A 24156-nucleotide genomic window follows, 5' to 3' on the forward strand; every position below is an offset into this window, starting at 1 on the left:
GGAAGAGAATTGTGCCTTTAAATGAATTAATCTTCATTTCCTTCACTAAATGTTATATTTAGGTAGATTGTCTGTAAAATCTAACTGAATCATAGAAAAGGTCATTAATATTTTGTTTTAACAAACTGAAGTTTTTTTTTATTTTGTGATAAGTAGATAAGTACTATTTTGAAATTAGTTTATAAGCATTATGTTTTTTGTGATTTTCTTTGAAACATTTTATGTATAATAAGTATTTAGTTTAGTTTTAAAACATTAGCCAACATATATACCTTTTTTTAAAAAGTCATTAACAAATAATTATTACTCAAAAATTTGTTTTGTTCTTAATTTTTCTCTCAGCAATATACCTCTTCTTCGATTCACCACGAATGGGCGAAGTTTAATAATGATACGTCAAACAAACTTCCAGTGGAATTTATCATTTCCCTTGATTAAAATAATCCATAGCAAGTGACATATCACAGTGCATACTCAACTGAATATTGACAACCGTATATTAGCGTATTTATATTTTTTTTTCGACTTGCGAGATGGAAGTGAAGTGTAAAAATTAATTTACTTCAATAGTAAATATCCTTCGTTGAAAATACCGACTTTAAACATTTTGTTTTGAATTTCTATTTAATGTGTTGTCTGATATAATTAAAATTAAATATAAAAATGTCGTTCGTTCCGAAACTACAAGGGGATTCTATCTATAAATTCTTAGATGCACTGCGATCTGATTTTCGTAGTCTATCAACCGAAACCAGGAAGAAATACCCTCACATTAAGGAGGTACTTAAGATCATGATTCCTTAATTTTATATTTGTCTTCTTTCTTATGTCTGTACTATACAATAAAATAAAAATAAACAATAAAATATACATAATAGATTTTATCGTATTGCATCGAGGTGTGAATGGTGACACATCATTTTAATTAAAAGCTACTTCGGATTTTTTTTTAAATTGATACAGAAATATAATAACGGTAAATTGAAGCCAATCCTAGATCTAAAAGAAATTAAATCTATTTGTTTGTTTTTTCTAAGAACTTCAGTTTTAACCAATAATGTCAGAAATTAACATAATAGTAGCTTACGGTGTCCTCACAGTCGATTATAAATCGATAAAGTTTCTCCATTAAAAATTCTTTTTAGTTGATTTATTTAATAAAATGACCCAGATATTTTTTACTACTGTAGCCACAAACTATTTTGGTGTTTGATTTTACTAAATTGTTCGAACACAAGAAACAAATATCATAAAAGTGTAACACACAATGGAAAACAGTCTAGGTATTTTTTTTTTGAATAATGATAAAAGAACATTTATTATAAAAAGTTCACAAATCTGTCACAAAAACGCTAAGTTCTAAAGCGTGCTGTACTTTTGTATCATTATTAAAAGATTTGTAGTATACAAAAAGTTGGTATGTTGTGTTTTGTTGGGTCCAAATTACACGTATTTCTCAATATGGGGATAAGGGATTCCCCATCTGCTATCTAGTTCGGTTTCATTTCAGACCGAACTGACAACATCTAAAAATGATTACATTCCACCCGCTGTGGATCCTCTATTGACAAATCCCCTAGTTTATTGGTATAATGTTGCAGAAGAGCATTCCCTTGGAAATTCTAATGGCCATTAACTGTTAAACGTCTTACTTTTATAATTATTTACTACGGCATTAACTAGAAGCCGCAGATGATGACAATCAGCAATCTGTTGACTTTAAATGTTGGTGTCTTATCATATTTCGTTCAATTCGCTATATCTTGATTTAACTTTAAAAACTTCATAGAAACACTCTAATATAACAATAACACACAATATCCCCATGTTTCATAAAAGCTTTGAGCATTGAAATAGTGATTTTTCAAGTATAAATAAAATGTATTATGTTACCTAAAAGAAAGGCGATCGAAGAAGATTTGTCTGTATAACAAAATTTAAAAATTATTGGCTGTTTACAATTACCCCATTATGTTCCAATTATGGGTAAATGTAAGCACCGAAATGGGGTAAAAGTTAACAAATTGGGGGTTATTTTATACATACATTTTCAAGATGCCACAGCTCCATCATACACTTCAGAGGACTATGCTGTAAAAGATGTGCGCAGCAAAAACAAAAAGCAGCAGAAGCGTACGGTATTCCTATTTCTGTTATTTATAGTCACATTAGTGGAGGGAATAATCCTACTGTGATTATATCTAGAGAAAGTAAACCAGCACTTTCTTCAGACGTGGAGGACACTATAGCAAGTGCCTTATTTCAGATCTCGTGATGGTTACCCTTGCGATAAGAATGATCTCCTTGGGGTAATAGGTACCTATATATATTATAGGGACAGAGAACTTGGTTTTCCCTTTTCACAATGGTAGACCAGGAGACGACTGGTACCTTTTTGATTTACCCCATTTTTCTCTTTTACTTACAAAACTAGGGGGTAAATGTAAACATCAAATTTTATGAAAACTAATAAATAAATAACGCTATAAACGCTTTGATAGATAATACAATCCCAACTTAAGTAGCATAAACAAAAATGTTCGACATTGCATATTTAAGCTGTTGCAAACATTACAAGTGAAAAAAAAAATAAAAAAATGGAAAATCGTTTACATTACCCCCTTTGACCCCAAATTATAAACATTTTTTTGTATTTTCAGTATATTTTTAATAATTAATTTAAATGCAAATACGCACTATGACCTTCCAATCCAAACTGTATATTTATAAAATTTCCCAATAGGCTAGCATTTATCATCAGCTCTCGGATAATATCAGTATTCGTCTCTATTATCATTCGCAGCTCCCTCGATATAAGTTGACTCCTGTTCTGCGCACAAATGAAATTATTTGCATTGTCGGATTAGTTAGTTATTAAGTTTTAATGACTTCAAAAGATACAAGAACAAACATTATTTTCTTAATTGTAAGATTATACATGTCTTTAAATGGTTTGGCCGAAGGCCGTCTACTAGACTGACATTATTTTTTTGTTTATACATATTTATGAAAAATAAGCTAATTAGATACAATTCAATAAAATAATCTTTATAATTTTCAAACTTTAAAACATTACAAATTTTCCTCCACTATTCTGGTTCTATAGAGAAGAGCGTTCAATGAGTATGTATTCATTCAGAAGGTCTAAACCTAGTTTTCCATTCAAGATGTTGATCGTTTCTTCTAAACCGTTGTGTTGTGGTTCAAGAAATCGTTAACTTTACTGTAGTTAAATCTGTAAATAGATGCTTCAGCTTCCCTCATAAACTTAACCTACATCATTTTGCTGACTTTTTGTCATGAAGTCATTAAAATACAACTTAAGCACCTCGATACTTTCGTCTGCTGAAATTGAAAAAGTAGGTGAGCATTCATTGCCAGTTTATTCCACTGTTTAACACACGAAACTTAAGCATTGATAGCTTGTGTGAGTACTATTCGCGGAATTCTTTCGTCACCCATCGCCCAAACTCTGGACATGTAGTTTAAATGTAATTTAAGTGTGTCTAAAAAGAGGGGTCCTAATCCTGTTTCAAGATGTAAAATATAGTTGAGTGTCGTACTTGGCAACTTGAAAGTATTTTTATTAAAAAAACGGAGGAACTTTTCCACAGCTTTTCAAACGATCGATACCCCAATACTTGCGCTTTGTAAGAAAGTATTGCAATGGCGGTAGCTCGAAATACTTTCTGTTTAGCTATGTGCGAAACGCTATTTCTTAGAAAGCAACTTCTCCACACAGAACACATAGCACGCTTTGCTTCCGATAATGTGGATTGCAGATGTTTTTCTAGATTCAAGTTAGATGCAATCAAAACTCCCAGATACTTGTATTCCTTTACTATTTCTATCGGTTCCTCGTTAAACGTTCACTTCTCCCTCCTGGAATATCTTCCACCACCGTTTCTAAATATCATCATTTTTGATTTAGAAAGATTTACTTCCAGATTCCATGTTTTGCAATAAAGTTGAAGCCTTTTTATCATTAGCTGCATCCCGTCTATAGTTTTAGCTAGGAAAACTATATCCGCGAACATCAGTCCTGGAATATTATTCATTTATGTATTAGATAAAGAGAAGAGAGAATTTTCATCCCTAACTCGTGCGACCTTTTCTTCGTACACGGCTCTAATGACAGATATAAGTTTAGTTAAGATTCCATATTTATAAAGCTTGTAAAAAAATCCACAAAAAAAGCATAAAGCTTTTTCCCTTTACTTTTATTATATGGAGCCAAGGATCTTTACTGCTGTATTTAAAAATGAGAAGGCTCTATAATTTGATGGATCTTCAAAATTACATTTTTAATGTAGCGAAAAAATAATTGCCTTTCGAAAACTTTGAAAACTTTCGGGAACGTCAGCGGTGTCGAAAATTCTGTTGTACTCCATAGTTAGAAGCCCTAAGAAATCTGATGTAATAATTTTAAAATATTTATACGGTATTCTATCTTCCCCTGGTGCTTTATTTTTTTTTTCTTTTTAATAACTATTTTTACCTCATTTTGGGATATAGGCGCATCCAGAAATTCATCAATTATTAAAGGTGTTGCGCATTGAAACTATGGTGCTATGTGTGAAGTGTTGAGCAAACTTGTAAAATGGATTTTCAATTGTTCAATGTGCTCAATAGCATAGAGGATTCTAAAATTGATGTTATTGGTCGTTCTGAATAATTTCAAGTTCGAAAAAGATAGGTTCCTAGCTCTCATGCAATCACTGTCAAACGACTTTTGCTAATTTGCCAAAACCTCCTTTTTTGACGATGTTTTTTGGGGCGCTGTTTTCTTGATAATGCTCGTTAACATGTGCATGTCTAGATTAGCTGGAACATTCAAGACTATTTGAGATTCGAGCTATCTGTTCAGGTTTATTTGGAATAGCTTCCTGTAGCTGTCTTTCCATTAAAGCTTTGGAAGAAGAGTAAGGGCAGGTTCTGATCTTATTACGAATTCGTAATCTCAAGGCTATAGCATGAAGTTTTTAAATATATTAAACAAAGTATAAAAACACATAATGTATAAACGGAAATTTTGAGTAAGCACATACATAAATGTAAAATTTAGGTTACAGAAAATATGAATCGGTAGAAAATCTATTAAGATTCGACGTAAAAAAGATTTTTCTTTCCAACTTCCAAAAAATACACCAAACTACATTGAAATCGGGCTATCACCACTTTTCATCAAAACACTCGGGCTGCACATCGATTTTCTATTAAGAGTTTTTAATATTGATGATGACTATTACTCAGAAAAAAAGTCTTTGGTTCGAAAAGTTGAAAGGGTTAGCAGATTACTGTGGAATGGATTTTATTCTTAACTTTTATGTCTTCAATGGAAAGGAAGTCTAAAGATTTTCATCTCATCGCTAGAACTGTTGAAAAATGTTGACGTGACGCTAATAGCATTCTTGAACATAATCTTTGTGAAATAAATTGTTTTAACATCGATTTCAATCAAAATATAATATCTGCGGTTTTCCAAATGAAAGGCGATCTAGTACGATTGAACTTCATGCTGAATCTTGAGGATCTGCTGATTATTTTTTCAACGTGCAATACGTCGGTAAGAGTCGATTTAAAACATTTCAAAGAAAAATTTTGAACTTTAAAAGAGTTAAGAAGGACTTTTCTTGGCGGGACTAAGATGATGATATAATGCATCTAAACCAAATACATAATCAAAATTTTTAAACACACGATAAGGGTAATTTATTTGTTTGATTTTTTCCTTTAAAAAATTAAAACCTGTTTGTATGTTTTCAAAATTTAAAACTACAATTTAGAATCTAGGCAATGACATGCTTATAAGATTTTTTTAACTTAATTTCTGAAAAAAATGTAATTTTAAATTAAGAAATAAAAATCTATTAAACTTGAACTATAAGCAAAATTGGTGGAATTCAAATCAAATAAAATGGGGCTGCGCAACAGTCCGTTGTGAACGAGGGCCTAGACCTACAATTTAAGGCCGAATCCGAACGGCTAATTTGAGAAAGCACTTTTTCATGACAATAATTACTCTTGAAGGAATTGTCAATTCGTCGCAAAAGGCAGTACCCGCAAAAATTATTTTTTTTTTTTTAAATTAAGGTGGCACAGGCAGGGATTGAACCCAAGACCCCTTGCATGACAGTCCAACGCACTTTTTTTTTTTTTTTTTTTAATTCATTCTAATTATCCATAACTTACAACTAACTTAATGGTCCCATACGGACACTTTAAGTTAAACTATAACACTTAAAACTAAGGCCCTAAGATCTATTTTACTTTACATTTAAATTGTATTTATTTTTGTATTTATTAGAAAATTTGAAAAAAAAAACTAATATCAATGTCCAACGCACTAACCATCATGCCACGGGTACTAAATTGGTGGAAGTATCATTAATAATTATCTTAAACGAATAAATAAGATAAAGGAATTATTATTAAAGTTTTTCAAAACATCAGATAGAGTCAAATGAAGAACCATTAGTCATCTCATAAAAAATGAAAATTTACGAAGACTAATTGAGATACTACAATGATTGAAACTTTATCTAAAACGTAGAGATTTTGTACTTTTTTAAATCATCGTACACATTTTATTATTGGAACTACTTTCTATCAAAAACGGATATTTTGGTTTGTGACCAAGTTATTAAAGCGTCTGTTAATAAATGTTCGACTATTTACAAATAGCTGTTCGGATGGCCAAACAGGTGAATATGGAAATACACCTTTTTTCACGCCGTGTCGTTGTTCAATGGCACGAATAAGTCAATACCCGTATAGGGAAAAGATCAAACATATCTTGTGACACAATCTGTTGTTAATCATTGTTTACTCAGGTGTAGCCCAGCCTAGGAAATAATTACAAACAGGACCGGTTTGAGGGGAGGGCAACGGGGGTAGAAGAAACGGGGCCTCCACAAACGGGGAGGGGGCCCCACAATATCTTTGTAACATCTTTTCCTTTCATATGTATGCAGCCTACAGTGCTTGGTACATACATGGTTATTTAATTATATTAATCGTAAAAAGGAGAAACCATTGGTCTATATTTCTCCACTCAAATTAGGCAATCAGTGAAATATCAAAATCATATGAAAATGATGCAAACATGAGTGGCAACTACAAGAAGATGCAGGTTCTTATTTTGGAGAAAAATAATTTATGTTCGTACCTTGTTGTGGTCATTCTCTAAATTTAGTGGCAAAGGCAGCTGCTAACTTTTGTCAATCGGCTGTTCAATTCTTTGATTTCGTGCAGAATTCGTACACGTTTTTTACAGCCAGTACAGAGCGGTACCGAATTCTGATTGAGAAATTAACTCAGCGACACTCGTTGGTCTTGTCGAGCTGAAGCTACGAAAGCCTTATTCAACGGCTATTCGGAAATCAAAGAAGCTCTAACCAGCATATCTTACAATAAAGAGCAAAAAAACATCGTAATGAATGAAGCAACGTACCTTCTACAGAAGATCAAAGGTGAGTGGTGTTGAAACCGTACAATCACGCACCCGCACCAGAACGAGAAATGTGATGTTGAATTCGCTTCATTACGGGAAAGCACAAGACGCAAATCTTTTACCGAAGGAAAAATACTAAGTATCCGCCCTCATCCCAGTGTTGACCAGCTATCCGTTTCTCTTACTGAAAGATTGCATGCCTATGAAGCTGTACGTTCGAGATTTGGACTCCTTAATCACATCGAGAAGATGAATGCTGAAAATTTGTACCCTGTTGCAGAGGCATTGGTAAAAGTGTATCCGGATGATTTAGAGCCTAATCTTGGTAATGGGTTGGTTCAATTTGTGTCTTTGATTGACTCATACAAAAAGGAAAAGGAGGAGAAACTACTTTACTATCAAATTGTCGAAAATCAAAATTTCAGAGCTACATTCCCAAACCTCGAAATTGCATTGGGAATGTATTTGGTTTTGATGGTAACAAATTGCACTGGAGTGCGCTCATTTTCAAAAATGAAAATTATAAAAAATATATCGAAGCTCTCTCTCCTGACTATTGAAAGCGATTTACTCCGAGAACTGGATTGCAACGAAATCATTAACGATTTTTCGGCGAAAAAAGCTCGAAAGGTTCCGTTCGTTAACCCTAAAATTAAATTTCAGATAATTCTTTTTTCGTATATTTATGTACATGTGTTTGTTCAATACGAAAGGAATCAACTTGGTTTCACAATAAATTATTTATTGAAAAACTCGAGTGAAAAAAAAATAGTTTACTTTATTTTGAAAATATTTTGGGGCGAAGGGCCTCCGCTCCTTTATTGCCCTGAGGCCTCTGGACCTCTAAATCCGGCCCTGATTACAAATTATGTTGTATCTGATAATACGGCATCTTAACAATAAAATTTGCTTTTATAAGATAAAAGTACTATATTGTGCATGATATGCAAATGAAAAATGTGTTTTATTTTATAATCTTTGAAATGAATAAATTAAATAATCAAACAAAAATGTTGCTAAGCTTATTAAACAAAGTAGAATTGTATACTGTTAAAAGAACGTACCGTTTAGATTAGTTTAGAATTCTGTGTCCGTAATCAAAAATGATACTCTTGAGCTAAGCTTTCCAGTTTTGTATACATCGAGTGTGGGCCCTAGATGCACAATTATTCCCATTCATTCAACTTATGCTTACTAGATCGAATACAAAAATTTGAATTTTCGTACTGCTACTGACCAGACCAATATGTTAATTAACCTTTGATCATTACTTTAAAAACAATAATATTGACTCATGTGATTATCTAATAGAGTTCATATTATCATCCATCATTTCGCTGAACCCATTGAATCACTTAAAGTGAAAAATGGGTAAATCTATTTTATTTTTATTTACTTGTTTTTACAATACTGTATTTTAGAATTCTACATCTTTAGAACTTTAATTTAATATTATTAAATCATTAACGTTCTTCTAGTCTTAACCCTTTTTCTTGTTAACAGTAATTTATTAGTTCTTACTTAAGGTGGCGCTACAGTCCGAGGTTTCGCACGCCAAGTTGTTTGAGGTCCTCTCCCACCTGTGTGAGCCACCTAAGTCGCGGTCTTCCTCTAATTTGATTTGGATTTGAAGACCTTGCGGGCTGAAACGTTGATGTAAATCCGCTCTACATGACCTAGCTATCTTACCCGTTGGACTTTAATTCTGCTAACTAGGTCAGTGTCGCTGTACAGCCCGTACAGTTCGTCGTTATATCTTCTCCTCTATTCTCCATCTATACGTATGGGACCAAAAATCACCCGAAGAATTTTTCTCTCGGAGTATCCTAGGCCGCTCTCATCTTTCTTTGACAGGGTCCAGGCCTCAACGCCATAAATGAGAACCGGGATGATGAGTGTCTTATCATTTGCCTTCTAAGTCCAAAGAATTAGTACCTACCTACCTTTTTTTTACAGACAATAGACAATAAAGCATGGAATTTAAAGACTGTCTGATTGAAAATTATTTTATATTTCAAGATCATAAATGTTAATTTGGAGCTTACAAAATATCTACATTTTATATTGATTCATTTCATTCAAGTAAAAAATCTTCACAAAATAAAAGTTTTCTTGCTTCCCCGAGTAAAGAAAAATATCATTTCTCTCAGTCATATTACAAATTTTTACAAAGGATGGGTAATACGTCTTTAAGCATGGCCCCGCAATTATTTGGCCCCCAAATCCACCAACTGAAAATGAATGAATCTATACAAGAATTATATAGAAAACTCTCCGTTCCGTTGAAATTCTCCTCCTCAACATCTTAAATTTCTGGCAACATGAATCTTTAATCATACGCCTGCACACGCTGTCTACAGTTCTGCAAACATGTTGACTTTTCAACTCACTCCATAAACACACACAAAATTGTCCCATGATAATTCATTTATCGCAGATCATTAAACAAATGTGAGAACTCAGGAAAGGGATACACTTCCTATTTATTAGCAAATATTTGCAACGCATTCATTGATATAATGGGAAAACAAGTCCTAATGAAAATTTTAGGTACAATTATATCGGCAAAAATGACAGTACACCCGACCCTTCTAATATCGACCAGTTAGCTTTTGTAATTCGGTATGTTGAAATTTGTGTTCCCATCGAAAGGTTCTTAAAATTTATACCTTTTCAAGAGCATAAATCTGAATATTTGGCTGATAAAATCTGGACCTTTCTGGAAAATCATGATATTTCAATAGAGGATTGTAGAGGACAAAGCTATGATAATCCGTCTAGTATGTCGGAAAAATATTCTGGTTTTCAAGCAGGATTAAAGGAGAAGTGCCAATTTGCTGCCTTTGTACCTTGTGCAGCACATTCTCTTAACTTAGTAGGCCTTCATGCGGCTGTGTGCAGGAGGCAACAAGTTTCTTTCTAGTGGTTCAAGAAATACACAACTTTTTTTCTGCTTCTACCCATCATCGCTGGAATAAATTGAATGTAGGTTTAGGTTCACATAGTGTTCTTAAAAGCCTTACTGAAACAAGATGGTCTACACGAACTGATGCAGTTAACGCGCTCCATCATGGTTATAAGCAAATTACTGAAGCCTTGACATCTATCTCTAGAGATCCAGAGCAAGCTCCAGACACAAAAAGCAAAGCGCTAAGCCTGTCTAAGAAAATTTGAAAACTGGAGTTCCTCATTTTAATAGACATTTGGAGAAAAATATTAGAAAGAATTCATAAAACCAGCAAGAGCCTTCAAAAAGAAACAATAACGATTGACGTTGCTGCCAATTCGCTTTGTTCTTTCATAAATGCTCTTAGGGAGAATTTTGATAAATTTGAAGCGTATGCCAAAATTCAAAACCCGGATGCTATTATAAAGACTTAATGCAACAAAAAATAGTACGAAGTTCGCGTGCCACATATTTTGTTAGCCCAGCACCATCCGTCCAGCAAATTGGGAAAGAAAAGTTTAAAATATCAACTCTTTTCCAATTATTGGCACAATTACTTTGCAATTAAAAATACGATCCAATCGCTATCAAGAAATTGCAATATTTGACTTCAGTGGAGTTGCAAAATTCTTGCGAACTGTTTTTTAAAAAACATAGAGATGTTAATGCAGAAGAACTTGAGGTAGAATGCTTGCACCTCGTACAGTGTTTAAAACAATTCAATAAAGATGTAAATGAAGATCTTTTTACAATATCAAAATTGTACAGTCTAATTATAGTGTATGAAATGGGAACATACATATTTCCAAATGTAGAAACTGCCTATAGATTTTTTTTTATCTTTGATGGTTTCAAACTGCAGTGGAGATCGTTCATTTTCGAAATTGAACCGGATAAAAATGAACTTCGAAGCACAATGCTACAAGATAGACTAAACAGCTTGTCAATTTTATCAATTGATGACTATCAAGGTATCACTTCAATAATATTTTATTGTACCTATACTTAAACTTACATATGTATATATCTAAAAAAAAAAAATCAACAAAAATATAAAGAAATAAACTTACATATTGGGCCCAGGGACTCCAAAAGTCTAAAGACGCCCCTGCCGATGCAGTATGGTTCAATAATTCAAATTTCTTTTTAAACATTGAAATCGTTCTGCGCATTGAATCTGCTGATAAGCTTGAGTAACGTGTGAAGTTGATATTCGGATGTGTCTAATTTGTCTTCATGGATTCAACTTGCGCTATTAAAAATTTCACACAAATAAGCCGAGTAGTACCCGTAGTGTCATGGTTAGTGTGTTGGACTGTCATGCAAGGGGTCTTGGGTTCAATGCCTGCCTGTGCAACCTAACTGTTTTCACGGATACTGCCTCTTGCGAGGAATTGACAAATCCTCCAACAGTTATTCTTGTCATGAAAAAGTGATTTCACAAATTAGCCGTTCGGATTCGGCATATAAACTGTAAGTCCCTTCCAACTCTTACAACATTACTCGCACACAGGAATGAGAGTTGTAAGTAACTAGGCCCTGGTTCTTCATGGACTCTTGCGCCACCTAGTACATCTGCATTCAGTATCCGTGAGAAATGTATCTTTAAGGTATTAGAACTAAGATTTCAATTAATTTTTGACTCTAGACTCATCATAAGAATTCTTCTTTTCTTTACAAAGTTTTCATGTTAATACGATAATGGAGTTACCAAAAATTTAATTTATGCTTAGCTTTTTGATTCTATTAAAAAATTCACATTTTATTTAATTTTAATAATTGAAAATCTTTAAAATTAAAGATTTATAATAGGTGAACTTATTTTTTTGGCTCAAAAATATTATTAATCCAAAATATTTGTATTGGTAAATTTAAATTAATTATTTTAAATATACAATTGTTCAATAGTCCTGCGATGAAGCTGTGGCAAAATTAAACAATGTCGGAAGTGATGAACACAATACGATCGCTTCAACCATAAATCAAATTTTATATCCTCTTGTTCAAGGATGTGAAACAAAAGATCCCAAAATTATTAAGGTAAAAATATTTGAAAATTACTTCTTCATTTGGTCTAAAAATATTTGGTATTTTTGTATTTAGTATTGTCTTGGCATGATGCAGCGACTTATTACACAACAAGTTGTAGATCAAAAAGGCGCACGCTACATAACTGATGCTCTATGGATGCTAATGGAGAACAATATGGATGAAGTTAAAGTACTTCAAACAGTAACACTTCTTCTAACAACGAATACCATTGTCTATGGAGAAACCTTGGCGAAATCTATTGTTTTATGTTTTCGTTTACACAATTCAAAAAATGCAACTATTGTTAATACTGCTGGAGCTACTGTCCGTCAGCTTATTGCATTAGTTTTTGAGCGTGTTTTTTTAGAGAAAAATGATGTCCAACATCAGCAAGGTAATACAAATAACGTAGAGAGAAGTAATGATCCTACTTCAGGCAAAATTCCGACAACGAATGGAGAACTATATCCCTTGGCGTCCGATGCATATATGCTTTTTCAAGTAAGTCTTATTCTCTTTTTATGAATAGTTTTATAAAGCAACGATATTTCGTTTATTTTTTCCCTTTAGGATCTCGTTCAACTTGTGAACTCTGATCAACCTTATTGGCTTTTTGGCATAACAGAAGTAAGCAGAGCATTTGGCTTAGAACTGTTGGAAACAACGCTCACAAACTTTAGCTCAGTATTTCACGATGTAAGATTTAACACTTATCGAAGCATGTAAATTTATTAAAATATAACTCAATTCCAGTATCCAGAATTCAGGATACTATTAAAAGAACGTGTGTGTGCGCTTGTTATAAAACTGTTTTCTCCCAACGTAAAACATCGACAAAATCAAACAACTACTACTTCAAATGTACCTCAAGAGAAGCCATACTTTCCGATAAGTATGCGTCTATTAAGGCTTGTTGCAATTCTGATTGATAAATACCACACACTTTTGGTAAATAAAACAAAAATACAAACACCCGAATTATTTTTAATTTCTCGTTTCCTAACATCTTAATTTTTTTAAGGTAACTGAATGTGAAATATTTCTATCATTAATTATAAAATTTTTGGATCCCGACAAACCGAATTGGCAACGTGCCTTAGCTCTTGAAGTTATTCATAAAATGGTGACAAAACCTCACCTCATTTCGTTCTTTTGTATGTCGTATGACCTCAAAAACCATGCTACCAACATTGTCAAAGATATGATAACCGCTTTGGGGACATACGTCCGCCATTCTTTTATTCATGTCTCTTCAGGTAAATATACATATTTAGGTTATTTGTTTTTTAGAATTTGGAAATCAATATTTTCTTCTTTTACTTAGTTTTTAATGGACATGCAATAAGCGTCGGAAATGGCCAAAACGCTAATGTTAGCGGTAATGTCTTGCAACAATCTGGGTTTATGTTTAGGGGCTATTTTTTGCCGCTAGCTGCAAAATTTGAGCCTAATACACCAAAATCATTTTAGTAAGTATTTTGTTTTTGAACTGTGAAAAAATATGTTATTTAATTCACGGAATTCACAGTTTAGAAATGTTGGATAAAGTTGAACCACCCACTATACGCGATGGTTATGGAATTTCTGTTGCTTACGCTATTCTTTTAGATGTTACCAGATCGATTTCCGTAATTATTAAAAGTTGTCCAGATGTAAGTGTCTTTATGATTGTAACTTTTGTTTGTGTTGTAGAAATAGACAAATTAAAAACACATCAAAAACTAACTATTTAAATTAAGATTCATCTAGATGATTGTAACCAAGACCTTGACAACGAAAATTCACTCAACGTTCAGCTGGTCAAATCAAGCTGGTCAGGTTTGTTATCGGCGTTCGTTCCGCTTGTAGATGCTGCTGTCGATGAAAGTACAACAGATAATATTTTGAAAGCGATGCAGGAGTATTCGGCACTTTGTGGAATACTTAACTTGCTCAATGCCCGAGATGCATTTATCATATCTATTTGTAGGTCCTCTTTTCCTCCCCATTATGCTCTATCAATATTCAACGGAGCACAATTGGATGTAGATTTAAGATGTGAGAATTTTGTCGTATACAAAATTGACATAAATAACTTAATTTTTTATTTGTTTTTTAAAAGGTCATACAAGAAATAAGAGCCAGGATTTAAATAATCATATATTGGGATCCTGCAATGAGAGTGATTTTAGACAGCAAATTGTAGCAGTCGGTACACCATTACCGAGTGCTTCTTTACCTCAAAGTGTCATGCAAGCTCCCGTTATGTTAACATCGAAAAATTTACAATGCATGAGAGCAATACTTTTCCTTGCTCATAATCATGGTGGTATATTGGGAACTTCTTGGCAGATTATCCTTGCTACACTTCAACACTTAGTTTGGATTCTTGGATTAAAGCCTTCTACTGGTGGAAGTCTTCAGGTGAAAAGTTTAAAAAAAATTGTATAGTTTTGATTAAAAAAATAAATATTAATTCACTAAACAGGCAATTCAAAAACCCGCTGTAGAAAACGTTGGTATTCAGACAGCTGTAATGGCTGATTTACCTGTTTTATCTCAAATGCTTAGTGAGCTTTTCGAATCCAGTCAGAACTTAGATGATGTTGCACTACATCATTTAATAGATGCTCTATGCAAACTATCTCAAGAAGCCATGGAGCTTGCATATACAAATAGAGTCAGTATAAATTATCTTAGCCAAAAGAAATATGCATTAAAAAACAAACAAAATTTACATCCAGGAACCCTCATTGTTTGCAGTAGCAAAACTCCTTGAAACTGGTTTGGTCAATATGGCACGTATTGAAGTACTTTGGCGCCCATTGAGCAATCACTTATTAGAGGTCTGTCAACACCGACATATCCGAATGAGAGAGTGGGGTGTGGAAGCTATTACTTATTTAGTAAAAGCTGCATTGCAGTTTAAACATAGTGTGCCATTAAAGGAAAACAAAGTAAAAGTCATGCAAAGACTTCTTGTCCAAATGTTAATCTAATTTATGATTTAGGTTCTTCAAACTATGCTTCTAAATCCGCTTTTAGAGCTATCTACAGTACCACATGCTGATGTTCGACAAAGGCAATTAGATTGCGTCTTACAAATTCTAAACGGTTCTGGGGACATACTTTCGTTTGGTTGGCCAACAATTATTCAAATTATAGGTGCTGTTAATGACCGGCACGGGTGAGAACCAAAATGAATTATACATATTTTAAATTATATTTTCATTGACCTTATCCAATTTTTCTAGTGAACAACTTATAAGAACAGCATTCCAATGCCTGCAATTAGTTATAACTGATTTCTTACCAATAATACCATGGAGATGTCTGCCATTATGCATAAGTACCGCATCGAAATTCGGATCCCAAACTCAGGAACTTAACATTTCTCTAACAGCAATTGGACTTATGGTAAATTAAGGCAATTTTAAAAAGAGATTTTGTATTTAGTTACTGAGTATTCTCTTTTTAGTGGAATATATCAGATTTTTTCAATCAAAATCAAGAAAAGTTAATGTCAATCGAAATAGATAAAGCTTTCATATTGCCAGACTTTCCAGGAGCCTTTAAAATGCCGCAGTTCGATAAACTTTGGATGTGTCTGTACGCAAAGCTAGGTGAGGTGTAGATAAATTAAGTAAATTAGAATTATATATTAATTGTTTTGTTTTTTTTTTAGGTGAGCTTTGTGTTGATCTTAGACCTGCTGTAAGAAAATCTGCTGGACAGACTTTATTCTCGACTATATCCGCACATGGAAGTCTTATAAACGGGCCAACCTGGCAAGCTCTCGTATGGCAAGTTTTGTTTCCCTTGTTAGATAATGTTCGAACCTTATCAAGTTCCGCAAGTAACGAGAAAGTGGACTTGAGCAGTAACATCCTTATTCATCATTCAAGAAATACAGCTCAAAAGCAATGGGCTGAAACTCAAGTTTTAACACTATCTGGGGTTTGCAGAGTAAGTTAATAAGATAAAATGACATGAAGTAGAAAAATATTCACTGTTATTACAAGCAAATTGAACCCTCATTTACTACAATCTATAAAATGGTACTTTCTTAAATGTTCAATTGCATGTACTAAGCTATTAGTAAAATTTAAGCCCCGTGAGTGATCTTCAAAGACGCGAAAGCGTATGTAACTATTTTTAGTATTAATCTATGAAGCGAAAATACAGCTCACTTATTTAATAAAAATTTCAACTTCCAATTCAAAAAAAACAACAATACCTGAAAAAGAAATAAATTTAATCAAGTAGTAAATGAGGAATATGCAAAATGTGTCCAGCAAAATGCATCTTTAAAATCAATGTGAACGTTTTCCTTTACTTATCACAATGAATTTTTTCTAAAAAGTTGTTATTTTTTCTTTATTAAGGTGTTTAACAGCAAGCGGGAGCTTCTTCAAGAATTGGGTGATTTTGATAGAGCTTGGTCACTTATTTTAGAATTTATTCAAAATACTGCTTTGAGTAAAAATGGAGAAGTATCACTTGCTGCACTGAAGTCACTGCAAGAAATAATGTATCATAACTCAGATAAACCCACAAATTCAACTGAAAATGTTGGGCAACTACATGACGAGTTGTGGGATGTACGTTTCTTTTATTTCAATTGAAAAATAAACGAAAAAAATCATAATACATTTTTTTTTAACTAGATTGCTTGGAAAGTTTGGGTAAACATTGGCTTGGAAAGTACCAAACTTACCGTTAAAACAAATGATTCCACAGAAGAGTTTTACATTCCTAATCAGGCGTTTCTTACTGCTTTGGTCCAAATTTTTCCAGCAATTTTCCAACACATATACATTAGGTTTTCGGAATCGGATTTTGAAAAATTATGTTCAGTTATTAGTAACATTGTAACGATACCAGTTCAGACCGATGCAGTTCCTTATGTTATGTCACCGATGTGTGATTCTCTACAGACTCTATTGCATGATGGTGTTTTAGAATGTATTGAATTGGTACAAAAAGTAAGTACAATATTGTTAATAAATCATCATATATATCATCATATTAATCATGATATAAATTATCGTAGGAAGCAACCTCTCCAAATACAACGATTCAGTGTATGATTCCAGCGATATTTAAACAGCTTCTGCTGTTAAGTAAATTCGCTTGTACCCCTCCAGTTTGGCAAGGCTATGAAGAAAAAACAACAAAAACACAGAATTCTTATTCAAATACAACTTCCGTTGAACTAGTCAGTATGAATTACATTCCATTTGGAGAAAAGGCTATAAGCATGGCGGTCAAATTGTACCAAGCAACAGCAACTGAAGATTTTGTTGTACAAGAAGGCGTTCTCCATGAAATAATAAAGGTGAAAGAGGTTATTCCTAAAACATAAGTATTCTATTTTTTTGATTTGATTTTTTTTGTCAGGCCTTACGAACTCCTCTTGCCATGAAATATAAATGCTTATCATCCAGTACGTGGAAACTAGCTATATCTAGCTTAATATCCGTGTTGCACACAGGTCTGAAGGTTGCAATATCAAAACCAAATTACTTCATTCGAATGTGGGATGATTTGGCAGACACAATTGATGAATTCTTGTTTCCAAGAAGGTAAAAAGTCATAAAATAAAACTTATTATTAAATTATTTTACATTGCAATAATAGTAGTAGGAAATAATTTATTTTCATTATCTATTTTATTATATAAAAACATATTTGATGTACATAAATTTGGCCATTTAAGCAATCTAGGAACTGGGTTCTTGTTAAAAGATGGCTTCTGAGCAATTGCTTCCTGTATCCCATGAATATTTGACAAACTCCAAAAAAGTAGCATGTATTACGTAATTTAAACATTAGACTAATCATCTTTTGTGGATTCGAATCCAAAAAGTAATTGGGGACCTCAGCGTAGAATAAGTTGCAGCAATCATCATGGAACTGCTTCGCGTTGCAGTTTTTTTCTCTTAGCATTCTGCAATATATATATTAATTGTGTAATGAGGGTGTTCAATTGACGCTTCTCAGAGAAGCAACGTCCATTCGTTGGCCCAGTAGGTGTTCTTATTTTTCTATTATTCGGTAGCTTCATGACATATTTTCAATAAGAAACGTTGCAGCTTCTCATCTTGGCCATACTCTTTGTAGCCCCACACTTGTGCACAGTACAGTACATGGATTTTAAAATAAATCCAAGATATTTGTTAACAGCTATTTCTACATCACCGAAAAACCATTTTTCTTGGGCTGCTCTCCGGCCTCCATTTCGAAAGATCACTGTTTCTGATTTTTCAAGATTGACTCTTAAATTCAATACTGTTTATAAGAATTTTGCAGTTCAGGAGCACTGCCAGAGAATATTACAACGTCATCAGCATACAATAGATCGTTGATACTAAGATGTTTCAAAATCAATCCTGTTGGGAGCCCGATGTGTAGGGTCCTACAGTTGAGAAAGCACTTTTCATAACAAGAATAACTCTTGGGGAATTTGTCAACTCCTCGCAAGAGGCAGTACATTAAAAAAAACTTTACATGGCATAGTCAGGGATCGAACTCAAGACCTCTGTCATGAAAGTCGAACGCACTAACCATCATGCCACGGGTACTATAGTTGAGTGATATTGGTCTGATAAAATTCGGATTTTTTAGTTTTAATTTTAAATTTTCCAAACGACTTAAGATGTTTAAAAGTGGTCTTTTTCATCACGTTACATTATACTCAAGGTCGAAACAAGGGTTTTTTGAATATTATTATTATTATTATTATTATTATTATTATTAATTTTATTAAATGGTAAATAAATTACAAATTTAATAATTACTTAAACTAGAAATTAGCTGCCAGGGCTATCTACTAGGGAAGTTAAGTTTTTAATTGTAAAAGATAAGAGATATATACATACATAGGTAGTTTTTATTGTTATTATTATTATTTTTTTATTTTTTGTTTTAAATAGAGTTTTCAATTTTTAAAGTCGTCATTATATTGTATACCAAATTTATGTTGTCCGAATTGATATTTTTCAAAAGATGGTGTAAGTTTTCCTTTGATAGTTTTGCGCAGGTTGAAGAGACTTTTGGACAGGAAAGAAGGTGGGTCATTGTAAGAGTAGAGTTATCCTCGCAGAGATGGCAGAGTGGAGGTGCTTCTTTATTGAACAGGTGTTTGTGTGTAATGTATGAGTGGCCCAGTCTGAGCCGGATGTATAGCTTTAGTTTTTTTAAAGATATGTTGCTGGGATAGATTGCTCTGTCCCCGTTTGGATTTAGATTTTTGTATGAGTGGTTGTAGTTTGTCCAAGATTCTTTTCTTTTGAACTTCCAGTTTTCTAGAAGTAAATTGGTAGTATCTTTTTTATTGTGTTGAAAAAAGGCTTTTAATGGTTCTTTTTTCGCTGATTTGGCTTCTGCGTCAGCTGCTTCGTTGCTATTGATCCCAACGTGGCCGGGAATTCAGATGATTTTTAAAGTTTCGGGATTTAGGATGAGATGGTGTCTTATGGTCTCTACTATTTCAATCGAGTTCGAAATGTTTTCTATAGCCTTTATAGTTGAAAGGCTATCCGAAAATATGATCGTTTTTCTTTTCTGGGAGTGTGTTATGGCTTGGTATATAGCAAACGCTTCGGCAGTAAAAGTGGATGTGTGAGAGGATAGTAGCCCTTTGGAGACAACGGAACCGTTGGCGCCAACAACAGCAAACGAGGTGTACGTGTCCCCTTTGGATGCGTCTGTAAATATTAGTTTCCATCCAAGAGATTTGTAGTTTTCTGCGATGTATTGAATAAAACTTTATCTTTTGACCACATCCATTTCAATTAGAATCATAGATAGTCTTACATTGCATTACAACTATTCTTATTGACACTTCAATATGACTACAACTACACTTTTTGTGTCTATAATAAAATATTTTTGTGTTTTAAATCATAACATATATAAAAAAAAACCTCTGGGAGTTCGAATTTTCTTTGCGTTGTTGGGAGTGTTTTTATTAAAAAAAAGCCTTACAAATATTTTTAATTTTAATTAAACATTATAACATTATATATGTATGTTTGTATATTCATTGATGAAAAAGAAAACCATAGAAAAGGAGGCTTTTATTTTGTACATAACTTTTAAAAACTAAACTTAGCAATGTAGTATTTAAATTTTATTTAAAACTCCACATTAGTTTTTCTTATCAGTTTCTTGTTTGCATTTATTTTAAAATTAGCAAAAATTTATAGAAACGAAATGTTTTTCAAAATATGCGCATTTTAATCGAAAGTCAGTTACAAATTATATATAATTTCCATATGGAATCTTGAATTAATGTTACTAGTATTGAAAGTCGGTCTGGCCATTGATTCCGTCATCTCTGCCACAACCGGGATCCGGCTTCTTCATCGCTCCAGGTTGTTTTCCCCAATACTCAGAGCTACCATACATTTTACCGCAAAGGAATTTTTGGGCGGACTCTTCTTTTTTTCATATGATTTACCTACTGTTTTCAAGTAAAACAATCAAAAACAGATTGTAAGATGAAAGGTTTTCTGGCAGAAGTCAAAAAATGAACTCCTCATCTGAGCTAGCAGAAAAAAGTTTAACGTTTGCAATCTTATTCTTATTCTTTGAAATATCTTATGTTTAGAAAAATTGAGATAATGACCCAAAAAATAATGTTAGACCACCACCAACATGTCAGTTAAGTGAAAGAACACTCAAGGTTATGTCACGAAGCACTGGTAAAAGTGGGCGATATATGAATTATCTCAATAATTTCTTAAATACACAATTTTTACTTTCTGTAAGACGATTCCTTTCCAACAGTTCAATTTCGTGTACTTCCTTATTATTATATAGATTAGGTCTTATAATTTGTTTATTCACAGTAAAATTATTAGCTTTTAACAACTCTAAATATTATTTAATTATTTTAGCGTTTGCACTGTTGAAGATCGTGGTTTAGAGGAAATAGTTGTAGACGAAACAATAGACTGTCAAGTCATTGAACTACTACGGGATGAAGTTTTACCATTCTCTCATGTTATTCCTCATCAATTTATTATGAAGATAGTTGTCCTACTCAATAAAGGATCAATTCATTCAGCGTCAGACTCGAATATTTGCTACGAAGCTGATTGGAAAATAAGAGAAATTTTCGCTAAAACCTGCTTCGAAACCCTGCTGCAGTTTTCGCTTTTAGATGGTTCGTGCAATAATAACAGAAATATACCTGTTTCAGCAGGTGGAAAAGAGTTTGCTGGGCGATTAGCAGTTACAGCCTTGTTACATAGATTTCAAGAAGTATTAAAGCGCTTTAGTGATGACGAAAGGCAAAGTGGAAAATGTCCATTATCAAGGTACTCTAATGAATGTGAAAAAGAATCAAACCTACATTCAACTATTTTGATACATTTTCAGGTTTAGACTTTCTGAAGTTGCTTTTGTTTTGAAGGCAATAGCTACTTTAATAGTTTCAATGAAAAAAGCACCCCCTAACAAAGGTGAGTTTGTATGTAAAAATGTATTTAGTTTTAATACTCCTTATAATTTCTAGTTAATAAATCAGCGTGGGATCAATTAATTGGGCTCTATCCATATCTTGTGGACTGCACAACAACAACATCCGCAGAAGTATCGAGATCATTGAGAGAAGCTTTATTACAATACACAGAATTATTACAACCACCAAATTATTATTATGATTTAAAAGGCGTTGCTGTCGTCCAAGAAAAAGAAATACAAAATAAAAATTGATACAAATAAATATACATAATTAAATAATTTCGGGCAAAATGCAAAATTGATCATGTTATCATGTACAAGTAACTATAAGTACGTATGTGTCAAAGAATAAATGTTAACAGCAAACATTATTTATCGAAGACCACTTATACATTTTATGTAAGTATATATTCCGGGCCTAATCTAATCTTAGACGTCTTTTATTGAGAATGATTGTATGCATAATAAAAAGCTTTCCCAAAATACTGTGGAAACATTTTTGTTATAAACTTTTTTATATTTTTAAATTTCATGTATACATTATTATTCGGGTTCTGCCGAAAAAGATGCAAAAGCTTTAATTGAGTGTTTTGTAAGTTACCTTAACCATTTTGTTTGATCAAGCTCATACTATACATACTCGTAAATCAAAGGTATAACTAAATTGGTCATCAGAATTAAGATGTGATATATTGATTAAAAAAATGTACAAAATGAAGTGAAGATGAATATTTAGTCTTGGGGAAATATATAGAAATTATAAACAAAAACAAATAATGCAACGAATTTTCTCCGATTTGTCCGAAATGTACGAATTTGGTATCATCGTAACCGTTCGGATACACATATCGGAGACGAAAGAAATCTCCGAAACATATTTTGATGTGCGTTGAAAATTTTTAAAACTCAAACTCATAAGATGGAGTATGAGTTTCTAAAAATCATCCGTAAAGCAAATTTGGCAAATCTTTTCCAAACCTTTTCAATCCTATAGATACTAAGTGCGTTTTTTTGGTATAAATAGTACAGTGAGAAATTGCCAACAAAACGATCCGCGGTAGCCAGATTTTTGTATTTAAAAATTGGTACAACTGAAAGATCTGTCAGAGAATAATAATAAACATACACACAAATCGAAGAAAATTTTGTGAAAATCAAGAGTTAAAATTAAATTAGCAAAAAACTAACTAAAACTTATGAAATGGACAATTTTCAAGAAGAAATGTTAAAAAAAGTTAATTTAACAATTGCTTCAAGGAGGGGCTTTGTTTGTAGACTACTACATTAACATGTGGTGTTGAAGCGAGCTTAAAACTCGCCTCAATTCTATATATACCTGAATCGAGTTGAAATAAGCTTGATTCGACTCGATTCCCGAAAACACACATGATTCCAAATGAGCAACCGATCAACGAACACAGCCATCGAGATACAAATGCAATATCAATCGAACCAACATTTTAGAACGAAATCACATAAGATCAATTCGAGACTCGTATAAATGTCAAAAACTCATCCGTAGTAAGATTCTACTTCAACTTTTATCGGTAGTATTCATACTGCGGATATTGTTTTTGCTATTCGTGTAAAATCCTACTATACTATTGATAGATTTTCCAACAAAACACAGGTACTTGCTTGAGCAAAAGAATTCTATATAATTTCTAATGAATGATTTTCAATTCCTTATACGTAAGCATTGGATCCAGTATCTTCGAGTATGTAACATACTGCATTTTTTAATATTGAAACATAATCGATTTAACAACAACACAGCTAATATCAATTTAAATCTTACTGACAACTAATGGAGACCTTACACAACTAAATAAACTAATCTTGAGGTCATGGGCATATAAAAAGACACTTTGAAAATAAAATATTTAATTTGGCAAATCATTAATAAAAAGAATGAAGAGGAGTGGTCCAAGATGACTGACTTGCGGTAAACCAGAAACGTTTTTTATTTCACTTGATAATGCATGACAAATTTAAACATATTGAAACCGTCCAACAAATATAAGTTTTAATTGAACTAAGGAGATTAGAGTGAAACCCAAGCAAGACAGAACATTGTGTTGTACGCAATCAAAAGCCTTTGGAAAATCGATATATGTAAATACTATCGACTTGTAATCACTTTTCGAAAAAAAAAAAAACAAATTAGTAATTTGTAAGTATTGATAAATTGGTTGCTCATGCTGATGCTGGGAAATGTTATTTTAAACAAAACTATGAAGCTTAATTTTAACAAACACTTCAAATACTTTGGGGA

General features: G+C 32.7%; 1 protein-coding gene across 1 annotated transcript; it reads left to right on the forward strand.

Annotated features, from left to right (window-relative positions):
* Positions 1 to 498: 498 nt before the first annotated feature.
* Positions 499 to 22390, forward strand: LOC129949650 (protein MON2 homolog). The gene is made up of 23 exons (XM_056061233.1): positions 499 to 780; positions 12309 to 12440; positions 12504 to 12932; positions 13002 to 13127; positions 13185 to 13379; positions 13453 to 13687; positions 13756 to 13900; positions 13960 to 14083; positions 14171 to 14468; positions 14533 to 14834; positions 14899 to 15090; positions 15155 to 15367; positions 15422 to 15597; positions 15665 to 15827; positions 15889 to 16033; positions 16096 to 16376; positions 16796 to 17011; positions 17078 to 17395; positions 17464 to 17748; positions 17811 to 17995; positions 21314 to 21736; positions 21798 to 21880; positions 21934 to 22390. The coding sequence occupies exons 1-23, from the start codon at positions 664 to 666 to the stop codon at positions 22131 to 22133; spliced, it is 4983 nt and encodes a 1660-aa protein (XP_055917208.1). The 5' UTR covers positions 499 to 663; the 3' UTR covers positions 22134 to 22390.
* The last annotated feature ends 1766 nt before the right edge of the window (positions 22391 to 24156 follow it).

Source organism: Eupeodes corollae, chromosome 3 (assembly GCF_945859685.1).
Source record: "Eupeodes corollae chromosome 3, idEupCoro1.1, whole genome shotgun sequence".
In the NCBI taxonomy this organism is placed as follows: domain Eukaryota; kingdom Metazoa; phylum Arthropoda; class Insecta; order Diptera; family Syrphidae; genus Eupeodes; species Eupeodes corollae.

What these genes read in the sequence shown, in the direction of transcription:
- LOC129949650 (XM_056061233.1), top strand. Translation starts at nt 664, where the DNA reads ATGTCGTTCGTTCCGAAACTACAAGGGGATTCTATCTATAAATTCTTA. An exon ending in AATACACCAAAATCATTTTA is followed by an intron (nt 13,901 to 13,959) that starts GTAAGTATTTTG and finishes CGGAATTCACAG; the next exon opens with TTTAGAAATGTTGGATAAAG. An exon ending in CTACTGGTGGAAGTCTTCAG is followed by an intron (nt 14,835 to 14,898) that starts GTGAAAAGTTTA and finishes TTCACTAAACAG; the next exon opens with GCAATTCAAAAACCCGCTGT.